This window comes from Vulpes lagopus, chromosome 11 (assembly GCF_018345385.1).
Source record: "Vulpes lagopus strain Blue_001 chromosome 11, ASM1834538v1, whole genome shotgun sequence".
Lineage (NCBI taxonomy): Eukaryota > Metazoa > Chordata > Mammalia > Carnivora > Canidae > Vulpes > Vulpes lagopus.
Genome location: NC_054834.1, coordinates 9,763,717 through 9,777,378, shown reverse-complemented (window position 1 = coordinate 9,777,378; position 13,662 = coordinate 9,763,717). Strand labels below are relative to the sequence as shown.

Genomic DNA, 13,662 nt, shown 5'->3' with positions numbered 1-13,662 from the left:
TAAAAGAATATAATTTTTAAAGCTTTGTTGTATATTGGCTAATATTTTATAAATCTTCTAATTTACTGGCACTATAAAACAGTATCTGTTTATACTTCACAGTATTTATTAATATTATGTATTTATTGTCTTTCTTTTTGAAATCTTTTCCCTTTAGGGGCACCTGGGTGACTCAGTGGTTGAGCAACTGCCTTTGGCTCAGGTCGTGATACCGGGTTTCCAGGATCAAGTGCCACATCAGGGAGCCTGCTTTTCCCTCTGCCAGTATCTCTGCCGTGCTCTCTGCTCTCTCCGTGTCTCTCATGAATAAATCTTTAAAAAATAAAATCTTTTCCCTTTAGTTAAAGTTGTATACTATAAGATTTTATTTATTTGAGAGAGAGAGAGAGAGCACAAGTGGAGGGCAGAGGCAAAGGGAGAAGCAAGACTCCTCGCTGAGCAGGGAATACCATGTGGGGCTCAGTTCCAGGACCCTGGGATCATAATCTGAGCTGAAGGCAGCCATTTAACCGACTTGAGCCACCCAGGTGCCCCAATGTTTTCATGTATTTTGGGCATAAATATCTTTTACATATTGGCAGTTCATTTTATTTCTCATTTTCTATTGTAGGATATGTACTGATTTGTAAGACTTTGTTATATATATATAAATAATATTAAGGATATTAAGGATATTCTAATTTTGTAGCATATATGTTTCTCCAGTTTGTCATTTGCCTTTACCTCTCTTCCATATTGTTTACTTAGGTACGTGATTCTAAATTTTTATTTAGTAAAATCTGTTGGTTTTTTAATGGCGTTTTGTTTTGTCTTTGGAGTAACTCCCCACCTCCCTATGGTGTTACATGTTTGTCTCAATACCAGTTTCCCTCTTTTTTTCTTCATTGACTTAAAATGATTACTTTCATAATTATTAGATATGTATTTAGGCTTTGTTTTATGATATATATTACACTTTTACAGATAATATTAATCTCTGGTAGATTAATTTTCAGAAACACTTGGCTGGTACTTTGGTTCTTGTTTTCTGTAAGGTGAATTTTAGAATTATTTTGTGAAGATAAGTATCCTCTCAGCAAAAGAAAATAGAAACAAATCCTTGGTTCTTTTATTGAAATTGTTTTAAAATACAGAATTTAACAGTTTGGTATATCATGAATTTCTGTCTGTCTTTTTAAAGTTTATTCCTAGTCATTTGTAGTAATTTTTTTTCCTTTTGTGGAGATATTTAAAATTTATTTTCTAAGTTGTTACTTGTGTGTGTGAAGTCTTTTGCTTTTTATATATGATTTTCTCTAACCTAGGTACTCTCTCTTTATTCTGTTGGATTTTCAAGGAAAATAGTCATCCATCAATAATTGTATTTTTCTCTCTTTCAGTGTTTATACGTTGTCTTTAATTTTACTGACTTTCAAAAAAAGTAATAATTTTACTAACTTCTAGAGCAGTTACTAGTAATGAATATTTTCCTTTTGTTTTACTTGGTTGTTGGCTTGAAAGAGGTACCATTTATAAACTTTTAAGAAATGTTTTATTTAAATTACAGTTAATTAAAATACAGTGTAGATTCAGGTGTGCAGTTTAGTGATTCAACACTTCTATACAACACCCAGTGCTCATCACAAGTGCACTCTTTAATTTCCAACTTTTAAGAATTATTCTAACTTTACTATGAGTGAGATCTTCACTCTGTTTTTAATTAGGAACTGAATATTGGCTTTCTTCAGATAACTTTTTTGGCATATTAACTTATTTTCTTTGATAGATATATTTACTTTTATTAGTTTTTCCATTCTTGAATTGATAAACTTTGGAATATTTTTAGATACAGCTTTGGATTCAATTTGTATGAGCTTCAGTTAGGACTTTTGAATTTCTTATAAATACAGTTGTATATGTGCTATGTGCTATTTTAGGTTTTGGTAGCAAGATTAAGCTGGTTTTACAAAATAAAGTTGCAGTTTGCTTTCAAATGCTCTGGAGCTGTATAAACAGAATTAAATTATATGCTTATTGAAGGCTTTATAGAAATCATCTGAAGACCCAACTGGGCCCAGACTTTTTTTTATGGAACACAATTCTTTTATCACTTTTAAGTTTTCTTTAATGAACTGTACTGATTTTATTCAGCTTCTGCTGAGAGACAGTTTGTTCAATATATAAAACAGTTAAGAACTTATTTTATGTTAATCACACCCAGAAACTATGCACTGTAGGGTTGATTTTATATTTTAACAGTTTTCTTCTTTCTGAAGAAAAGAAGAAAACTGAGTTAGAGGTTTCCTTGGGATGCATTTATTGATAATAAATTCAGAGAGAAAGATGAATGTTATTGAAGTGACAAAGTAGGATTTCTTTTCAAGAAATAATTTTCTCCACAGCATTGTAATTTTTAAAATTTTGAACCTATAAAAAGTTGTAAGAATAAAAAATTTTAATGAATTCATTATTCTTGCTCTTAGGTGCGTTTTATCTGGTGTTTGAATATATGGACCATGATCTGATGGGACTACTGGAATCAGGCTTGGTTCATTTTAATGAAAATCACATAAAGTCATTTATGAGACAGCTCATGGAAGGTCTGGATTATTGTCATAAGAAGAACTTTTTGCATAGAGATATTAAGTGTTCAAATATTCTTCTAAACAATAGGTATGATGTAAGTTTGATATATGTGTTTAAAGTGGGTGTTATATATATCATGATTCTGTTAAAAAGATTTAAAATTTATTTTATTGCTCAAACTTTTAACATAATCACCAATATTATGGCTTGAGCTGCATCTGAAGTTGTGTTAAATATACTTTAATTAGGGGCACCTGGGTGGCTCAGTAGTTGAATGTCTGCCTTCGGCTCAGGGCATGATCCCGGGGTCTTGGGATCGAGGTCCATATCCGGCTCCTCACAAAGAGCTTTGCTTCTCCCTCTGCCTGTGTCTCTGACTGTCTCTGTGTCTCTCATGAATAAATAAATGGAATCTTTAAAAAAATTTTTTTAATTTCCAATAATAGTTTTTAATGTACATAAAATAAGTTGGCTTAGTTGGTTTTCTCATTTTGTTTTTTCCAAATACTGTAAATGGATATTTTAGTACTTAATAATATGATTTTGGCTTTAGGTTAAGAATAGATCTAAGAAATTTTTTTTTTTTTAATTTAGAAATTTTTTTATACCTGATACTGGTACAGGGTTCCCCCCCCCCCCCCCCCCCCCCCCAGTATCACAGTTTTAAAGTGAAGTTTTTTGGGACGCCTGGGTGGCTCAGTGGTTAAGCTTCTGCCTTTGGCTCAGGGAGTGATCCTGGAGTCCCAGAATCGAGAGACACAGGCAGAGAGAGAAGCAGGCCCCTTGCTCTCTGCCTCTTTCTTTCTCTCTCTCTCTCTCTCTTTGTCTCTCATGAATAAATAAATAAAATATTTAAAAAAAAATAAAGTGAACTTTTTTGAAGTATGTTTACATGCACATAAGTAGGGGTTTTTAAATTTAATTTTATTATTTTATTTTATTTTATTTTTGAGAGAGTGCAAGCGGAGGATGGGGGAGGGAAAGAGAAAGAGAGAATCTTAAGCGGGCTCCATGCCCTGTGCAGAGCCTGACATGGGGCTTGACTTCATGACTCTGAGATCATGATCTGAGCTAAAATCAGGAGTCACATGCTTAACTGGCTGAGCAACCTTGGTGCCCCTACATAACTAGGTATTTAAAACTTATGTTAAACATTTTACTGACAGCATAACCTGAGCTCTGATAATTTTGTTGTATTTGGTGCTACTCGTTAGTTTAAGTGAGACATGCCTGGTTCTGATTTTAGTTAGTAGAAAGGTTTCTATGTACCTAGCCCCTCTAATAACTAGAAAATAAAACAATGTGTTCATATGCATTATTGATTTGAATTGAACAAGTAATATGTCTAATTACTAAGTAGCAGAAGTGATCTCAGTTTGTTTTATTTTCATTGAAATGTACTTTTCTAAATAGGAACTCTTACATAGTGCTAAAATACTATTAATACTAGTATAATAGTAGTAGTATCGGTGATGGTGGTGGTGGTACTAGAATAGGAGCTGAAATTACCAAAGGAAAAGTACTACTTTTTTTTTTTTTTTTTTTTACCTTATGTATATCTATTTGCCTTTCCTTGTAGGACTTAGTGTACTGCTGTGTGATGAAAGTTAAAGTTTATATTAGTATATTTTTAATAGTTTTAAGAATAGAATATGAATATGTATGATATGTTTAGATATCTATCAGTGGATATAAATATATATGATTTCAGAGTAGACTAATACGTTTTTATTCCTTTTGTCTCCTGCCAGAGGGCAAATAAAACTTGCAGATTTTGGACTTGCTCGATTGTATAGCTCAGAAGAAAGGTAAGAGTGCTTTCAAATGACTATTACAGACAATAGAATTGACCAGTTTTAAGAATACTTTATTGATTTTTTTTAAGAAAAGGGAAATTTACTATTCATTGTTATACCATATTCGATTGACTGTTTTCATTACAAATCTTATGTATTTATCTCAATTTAAGAATAATTGGTTTTTTCCTTCATTTACAGGTAAATATAATTTCTTTAAAAATGTGCCATTTTAAATGTATCTTAAGTGAACTTAAGAATTTTGTAAAAGTCATACTTAAATTTCTAATGCAAATCCAGATATTAAGATGTTCATGATTTTTGTGTTTAGTGAAAAATCTTATATTGCATGTTTAAACTTACAAACTTTGTTTTAGCTATATTTTGGACTTCTGTTTTTCTTAAACTATAGTTTTATCTATAGTTATATTTGTTTTAATTTCATTAGAGCCTTTTATTTAAAAAAAAAACTTGTTTGTTTAAACAATAGGAAGTTCCATTGTATAACATTTCCATGTGGAGCTTCCCTTGCTGCAGTTGGGATGTATATCCCATTTGGCTCCTTTGGGCTTGGTGGTAGTGAAATATGACTTGTCTTCTTAGAACTAAAGTGGGAACATCTGGCTGGCTCAGTCGGTAGAACATGTGACTCTTAATCTCAGGGTTGTAAGTTTGAGCCCCATTTTGGGTGTAGAGATTACTTAAAAATAAAATCTAAAAAAAAAAAACTGATAGGGAATTTCAAAATAAAACACTTTTGTGAAGTGTAATGGGTTTTATGTAAATATACTACAAAATTAATTGGGTTTAATATATCTTTATTTTGGCCCATTTCTTTCCTGTCAAACAGGAGTGTTTCTTTATATTCAGATACATATTCTGAGATAATTTATGTTTGGCTATTCTGTAAGTTCTTTAGTGTAACCATAATTTAATAGAGTGATGTATCATTAATTGAAATTCTCAGAAATAGGTTTTTATTTTCACTGAATGTTGGCCAGTTTCTGGTTAGTTCATAAAATCCTCTTGTTTGAATTTTTTATGGTGAAAAATGTGTTTATTTTTGAATCTTGCTGCCGTGGCTGTCACATCATTCTGAAAATTCCTTTCATTGTTTGGTGTGGAGAGGTTTTTAAATGGTGTGTTTTAGATCCATTAGAATTCCTTAAACCCCTCAGAAATTATGGTGTAGACCAGTTGTTACGGACAGGGCTCCAGCCACCTAATTCCCCATTAGCCAGAGCTTTTCCACTTTCACTTGTTTGACTTGCTATACTTCTAATGATTATTTTATTTTAAGAAAGCATTGTGTGTGTGTTTTTTTTTAAAGTTTAAAACTATTTTAAAGCTTAAAAACTGTAACCTTCATTTTGCATTTGGGAAGACTGAAAGGGTTGAGTGACTTTAAAGATCAGAAAATACTTGTTGGCAGAGTCAAGAGTGTATAGTTTGAAGTTTCCAACTCCCAGTTTGTTTGTTTTCCATCATATATAATAATGCCTCTTGGTAGAAACAAGGAAAAACCAAACTGGCCAAATATGCTCCTTTTTTTTTTTATTTTAATTTTAATTTTAATTTTATTTTTTGCCAAATATGCTCTTAATCTAAAACTTCTCTTGATGTATGTTTGTTTAGTTGAACAACTAAATTTTAGTGACTGTTCTTTAAGGGAAAATTCTGCTTAATATTAAGGGTTTTGTCTACCTGGCTGGTTAATTGAGATTTCACTGTAGTTTAGATCATCCTTTCTTAATACAGGTGTGTGTTTGTCATACTTGAATGTAAATCCCTTTCTTCTTGTTTTCATGTTAGGTTTCAGTGGAGATGGAGAACAGCTAAATTACCATATTTCATCTTATAGATTCTTTTTATGCTGGTACTTATTTATATTGGAATAGATATGTTCCAGAAAAACTGACTATAAAGTCAAACTCCATTTTCCTATTTATTTTACCTTTTAAAATGGAATGTTGAGTATCAGTGGAGTGCCAAGGTTGTGGTGTGTTCACTGAGCCATGGTCCCCATTGCTCTACTGAACTGATAGAGGAATTTTGAGCTTACAAAAGTAGAAAATTTAAAATTTGCATCTTCAGGTAATGTATACTAAATTTTTCTGCTTACCCAAATTCGTAACTAAAAACTTGGTGTGTTGTTTTGTAACCAAATAGCCTGTCTTTTAAGGGCTTATGCACTCTCTTAAAATTTTTCTTTTTCAAATTTGAATAATTCCAGTTTCTTTAAAATCAGAGAAGTAGGTTTCATTTTAATGGAATGACTTTAAAATACATACATTGTCCTAGTAAATTTTAATAACATACCAAGTTTTAACATCCTGCCTTTAGCAGATCTAATATTGTCCCAACTTTTGTAGACATTGCTTGAAATAAACATCTAACAAATGATTTTTCATTCATATTTCTTTGTCATTATAAGCAGGAAGAAAGGTAAGGCTTTACTGTAATAAAACTCATCCAAATGTTAAGTCACTTTGAAGTATTTTCTAAGTATAGCTGTTATAGACAGAATAACTGAAGTGTTCAGGAAATTACTGTAAGATTTTTTTGTTTCTAAATAGAGCACATTTCAGTTTACCACTGGAATAGCTTCAACTACATCCTCACTTATTTAGTTTCAGATATCTTTTTTGAATTTGAGAACCGGATGGAGGGATAGTCAATACTTAGGAATTCAGGATGGAGGTGTGTGTGTGTGTGTGTGTGACGTAGTATGGATCACCCTCAGGTGTGCTATGGTGGAAGAAAGGAGAACCACTGTGGAAAATTAGGGGGAAATGATTTCTTTAAACTACAGTAATTTTCTCATTTTATATATCAATATTTATACTTCCCATTTGGCCTTTGGAAATACAGAATTTGAGACCAGAGGTTTTTGTCTATTTCTTTATACCTGTTCATTGTTTTTCAGTAGTTACTTTAAGATTAACTCTTCTGAAACTTTCAGCCACAGTAATATACCCACTTCTGAGTTTTTATTTTACCATGTCATTGCTCCAGTGCTTTCCCAAATGATGGGATATCTTTTTCTCTATGTGAACGTCCCATATAAATAAATATGTGGTTTCCATATAAACTGAAGTTAATTTCATTTTCTAAAGGCGAAACTGTAACTTCGCACATTTACTTTTTAAATGCAAGGAACATAACACCTTTAGGACTCAATAAAGAAGACTTTGGCTCTAGTCCTGGCATTGCCCTTTATTTAAGCAGTTGTGGAATCTTGGGCAAGTCATTTAATCTTTGTCTCATTATTCTCAACTTTAAGATGATGGATTTAAAATCTCTAAACCTATTTAAAGCGTATTGGAGACATCTTTTATGGTTCTACAAGTTACTGTGATCAAAATAGTTTCTTGAGCAACATTTTCAAAGGCAATATCCCCATCTAGTGGCTTTTCATAAAATTGCCATTAAAAGCAAAACAATTTTTCTTATATATAGCTATTGGTATCAATGGAAAACGGAGAAAGTATTACCTCTTGCAGCTTGTCCAAGGACTAGATGAAATTATATGCTGGATTTATTACTTGTGTTTTTGTCTTTTCACTCAAGCTAGAATTGTCATTTTTAAAGACAGGGACCGTACTTAAACTTTTATTTTTTAATGCATTAAAATTTAAAACACATTCATAGTAACTGCTTGATCAAATCTGATCCAAGAGAGGGTCATTCTGGTCTGGAGGACCCTCCTAGTATAGATTAGTGGAGGGAGCTTTGGGGTTGTAGATAATATAGAGGATCTTCTGGGAGACCCTGGGCCAATATTAGAACCATTGTAATAAGATTGCTAATAACATTAATAACAATAAATAATGTGACTAAACAAGCTTTTAGGAATGGAATTCTTATTTAGATTGCTGACCTTATGATTTCAGGATTAAATTGTACATTCTTTGGCCCTAACAGAATAGCTTACATTTTTGAGCATATAAAATGGGAAAGGCAGTTTAATCCTCTAAGGTATGGTGTTCCTCCCTCTTCATGTACGGGAAATCTCATCCATTCCCTTAAAGCTGAAGATTTATAAATCTCAATTTCAAGCCTTTATCTTTTTTTGATCTCTAAACCTGTGTGTTTGCTGGACAACTCCACTCAGGTGTTGTAAGTGCTTTAAATTAAACATCTTGTTACAAAGCCTATCTTCACATTCCCCAGAAGAAAAAAAAATCTGTTCCTTTTTTCTTTATTCTCTGTTTTAGTTAAATGTATCCAGTCACTCTCTCATATAGATAATGTCTCACACAAACCACTCTAAATAGAATTGTATTGGTTTTCCTGCCTCTGGTCCTCCCTAACATTCTTTTCTTCTGCGTTTCTTACTACTATCCCCTGCCGCCCCCTCCCCCCACCAGATAATAACAATGTTGAACTATTTGTAGATCCCTAAACAAGTTGAGCTCTTAAGTGTCTTTGTGAGTCTACATGAGTTGTTTCCTTTTGTATGGAATTATACTTTCCATTATCTCAGTCTGACACATTTGTCTTTTTCCTTCCATGTGCAGTTCAAGCATTACCTCCCTTGAAAAATTCATCCTAAATCCTATAGTCAACATTAGGCACATCGTCCTTTATGTGTCCAGAGTACATTATTCATTAATTTACCTAGTATTTAAAGTATATTATTATAATTCATTACCAGACTTTAAGGCTTTAAACAACCACAACAATTTTTAGTTGGTTGGCTCTTTGTTTGGTTCAGCCGTCTCTTGGCACTTAGTGCAGTACCTAGCTCAAAGTTTCAAAAAACGTTTGTTTTTTATAAAGAAGGAACAAACTTAACTAGCGTTGTACATAGTTTATTATACAATGTCCCCTTTCGCAAGAATTATTTTAAGGGAAAGCAGTTCTCTGAGATAAGTTGTGTAAATATTTTTATGTACATTTTATTTTATTTTATCTTTTAAAGATTTTGATTTATTTATTCAAGAGAGACAGAGAGAGAAGCAGAGAGACACAGGCAGAAAGAGAAGCAGGCTCCATGCAGTGAGCCTGATGGGGGACTCGATCCTGGCACTCTGGGATCACGCCCTGAGCCAAAGGCAGATGCTCAACCGCTGAGCCACCCAGGCTTCCCTTTTATGTACATTTTGAAAATAAACTGAAATTTTACAAAATTTCACTAGTCAGTGGTAGAGCTAAGAATCAAACTTGAATCTTTTGACAGAAAGGCTTTTTATTTTCATAATACTGGAGTGCTTCTTGGGTAAGACTCTGGATCTAACCTAAAAGTAGCTTTCAGGTGCAGAGCTCTAGAGGCATCTAGAGTCTGCTTTGGAGGTACTATTAGGCTGATGGCAGTTTTTTACAGTTGTTACAGCAGTCTGCTGAATTTTACTGTCTCTGCTCTCATGGCCTTCATATAATATATTTTATTTTTGCCTAATGAACCCTACTCATTTAGTATTCCAGCAAGTTGTATGACATTTCCATTTTTGAATCTACTGTAAAGCTCCTTAAATACCCAGTGAGAAGGCTATAATTGAAATATTTTGATAACATTAGGTATTTTAAATTACCTGAGATTTCCACATGAAAGTTTTATTATACAAAAGCCTGATAACTTAACATTTTAGTATCTTGACCACATTAAGTTAGAAGTTTTGAAAAAACAAAACAAAACAAAGGAAGTATTCTTGTTTTCAGAGTGTTTTTTTTCCCCTAGTGGAAAAGAAATTGTGTCTGCTTTGTTTTTGAAAACTGTTAATGAGATTTACAGATGAAAGATATTCAGTAGAAATTGAAATTCAGAATATTTAATGTTGAGACCATTATTTCTGGATCTTTACAAAGTTTAGTTTTTACTAAGAATACTAGCTTATTGAAATTATCATTTGTTTTTTTAAATTTATTGGCTGAGGGATTTTGTGTGGGGTGTTCTTTGCTAGTTTATGGAATTTATTACTTGGAGTTAAACTTAATTATGGGAGTAAATGGGGTGGTTTATTTTTCTGTTTCTGTTTTTTATTTTTAAGATTTATTTTAGAGAAAGCATACAAGTGGGGGGAAGGGCAGGCAGAGAAGGAGAGAGAGAATCTCAAGCAGATTCCGTGTTGAGTGGGGAGCCCAACTGAGCTCAATCCCAGGACCCTGGGATTATAACCGCAGCCAAAGGCAAGAGTCGGACACTCAACCAACTTGAGCCACCCAGGCCACCCATGTTTTCTTTTTTAAAATGTATTTATTCTGTACCACCTAAGAACCTATTTGTTTTTCAGTCCTGTTTCTTTTTTCATAGTAATGAAATACTGGGTAGACAACTCAAGAGTGCAATTTTTAAAACTCTGTGAAAGAAAAATAAAGCATCATATATGTGGTATCACATCAGTTGCATTTTTCTCATTGTGATCTAAACAGGACCATCTCTAGGATGTTGATAATGGGTAGCTAAGCCTTGTGGACCAAATTTGACAGGTTAATTTTTGAGGATTCTGGATTTCCACATATTTGTCTAACTTTGGATCATCTGTTTTTATGTTACAACAGTACTTTAGTTTCCTTGGGATTTAAATGTTCTAGTTTCAGAACATAGTTTCAGTTACTTTTAATTTTGTCACTATGTTTATAAAAACAGTTTCTTGATCATAACATGAAATATTTTCTTGATAATACTTGTTTATTAATAATCATTTAGTGAATTAAGTGATTTGAAATTGGCTTCATTTGCTAACTCCATCTACCTTGGAATTTGCTTTTATGATTAAAGTTTTTTTCTGTCTGGATACTTTCTCAGTGTTTGTTTTCTTCTCACTAAACTGAGGTGGAAAGTGAAGCAGGGTACCTGTTTTTGCAAAATTCCTGAATAAATCATCATGTGTTTTTTCTTGACTTTAATAAAACAATCATTTTCATTATCTTTTGTCAATGTTAACTTTTAAAAGTTTATTATAAGCTACTTTATTAAAGAGCTTATTTAAAATGTTTATTTAAAGAATGCTTATCACAAACATTTAAAACATAATTACAGCACCACTATCTTCTTAAAAGTTTTCTTACTAGCTCTCCTCTTTCCCTGGCTTTTTCTCCTAGCTGTAGAAAATGAACATTTGCTCAGCCTTTTGAGGGAACTGATGGTTCAGTGTGGTTGGAGCAAGAATAAGTAATAAAGATTTTTGTGGGCCTTGTGTGCATATTCTCTAGGAGGCAGCTATGTGTATTAAAGGTATAACATTGACATTTTATGCTGTCACTTTGATTGTATTTTGAAAAGTTGATTGACTTGTAAGTGTGAAAGCAAGGGCAATCAGAAAGCAGTGAACCTGTGATTCTGGGTAGAACTAGGGAGTGGCTGTAGATGTTAGAAAAACAGATGAATTATATCATAAGATCTAACATTGCTAGAATTTGTTGGTTGAATGTGTTGTCAGACACATCCCTGCCTGCACCCCTACTGTAAGATTTCTGCTTCAGCAACTGGCCAATTGGTTTGTTGGGTAAACTAAGCTTTTACAACAAAATTCAAAATTCAGTGGCTTAAAACATCCAGAGTTTGTATGTACTTCTCCCTTACTGATCAGGAGTGGTTGTTGCTTACCTTGGTGGACAATTAAGGGTATTTCACCATCTCATTAGATCTCATTCCACGTTGGAAGACCTGCCATCTTCTTCACATGCCTTCCAAGGCTGTCACCACCTCTGTCTGCCAGAAGCTAGAAAAAAGGAGGGAGGAGTATTAGGAACCAGACCTAGAAATGGCACTTATTACTTACATTCATGTTCCCTTGGTTAGAACTTGGTCATGTGATCACCACACCCAGCTGCAGTGAGGGTGGGAGTGTAGTGTCGGTGAGCAGCTACCATTGAAGAAAAGCAGATTTCATAAACAGGTAGTAGTCTCTGCCATAAGACAGGTCTCCTGAAACAGCAAGTTGGTGGCAAAAGATGGTAAGTGTCCTTTTGGATATGTTAAGATACAGGTACTTACAGGACTTCAAATTTACATGTGTAGTAAAAACAGAAAAGTGATTGTAAGATGATCTCAGTTGGGAGAAAATTACTTTTGTTTCTTTGTAAATGTTACAATACAGAAATGTCAAAGTTATTTTTCATGGAAAATATCAAAAAGAGGAAAGTGGGAGTGAAAATAGAAGGTAAGGGGGAAAGGGCGTTGAGGAAAAAAGATTGTGTTCATTGTTATATGATAGTTACGGCATAGGTCAGTCCATTATTAATAAGTGCTTACTCTGTGCCAGACACTGACCTAGCTGATGCCTGCTGGTTAAGTATTGGAGGTATGGCTGTGAGAGACAGACTGGCTTCCTGCCTGGTCTCATGTACACGGTGATGAGAGAAGGTGGACAACAAACCTGTAGAATAGAGGAAAGAATTTAAAATACTTAAATGCTACAAAGCAGATAAAACAGTGATTGTAAGATCACTCTGGGCACGTGGCTACTTTTTAGCTAAGGTAGTTAGCATAGACTTTGAAGGGGTAAAATTGAGCAAGGGATGAGGATGGGATAAACTAATGAAAACAGAGGCCATGAACATTGCCAGTAAAAGGAACTCAGCAACCGCAAAGCCTGGGAGAATAGACTTGGGAAATCTCCCATCCAAGTACTAACCAGGCCCGACCCTGCTTAGCTTCCGAGATCAGACAAGATCGGACGCGGTCAGGATGGTTATAGCTGTAGACTAGACTTGGGAAATCTAAGGACCAAAAAGTTGCCCAGTGCAGTGAGACACTCAGGAGTGTGATCTTACTAACTGAGGCAAAGTTTAAATGTTATATAGTTGTAGTGATATGCTCTGGTTTTACAACGAAAAAAAAAAAACCTTAAAAGTGGGGGAGGAAAGCTAGGGATAGATATAGTAGGGAAACTAGTACCAATGAAAAGATAATGATGGCTCAGACTGAAAGATAATCTTGATTTATACTTTTTTGAAATCACAGAAATTATTGGATTTAGGATCTCTTTGGATGTAGAAATGACAAGTTGATAGATCAGAAGTGAGGTTTGAAGGAAAAAAGAATCAAGGATGACAAGATTTTTGACCTCCAAAGCGTTGGTGTTAAAAACAGATCCCAAATTTCTTTTGTAGGTTTGCTAGGTGTTTCTGTAGTGGATTCTGAAGGGAGACATGGCATTTGTGCATATGATAAATTTTGTTAGCTGAAGGCTTTCCATGTTTTTCTCAAAAATAAAGTTATAGTCTAAAAGAAAGATGTACAGACTATTATATATGTCAAAAAAATGAAGTATTTTTAGAGCAGTTTAGGTATTTCCTTTTATATAATTCTCATTTTATTTCTTATAAGGTTCTTTAGGAAAGTTAGCATCTCTGA

General features: G+C 33.5%; 1 protein-coding gene across 2 annotated transcripts in view; it reads left to right on the top strand.

Annotated features, from left to right (window-relative positions):
* CDK13 (cyclin dependent kinase 13) overlaps nt 1–13,662 on the top strand; it is a 122,862-nt gene that overhangs the window by 74,327 nt on the left and 34,873 nt on the right. For both annotated transcript variants that reach the window (XM_041723082.1, XM_041723081.1), the window contains exons 6-7: nt 2,463–2,652; nt 4,317–4,373. In XM_041723082.1, coding sequence (XP_041579016.1) covers nt 2,463–2,652; nt 4,317–4,373 — 247 coding nt within the window. The remainder of the gene's footprint in view (nt 1–2,462; nt 2,653–4,316; nt 4,374–13,662) is intronic.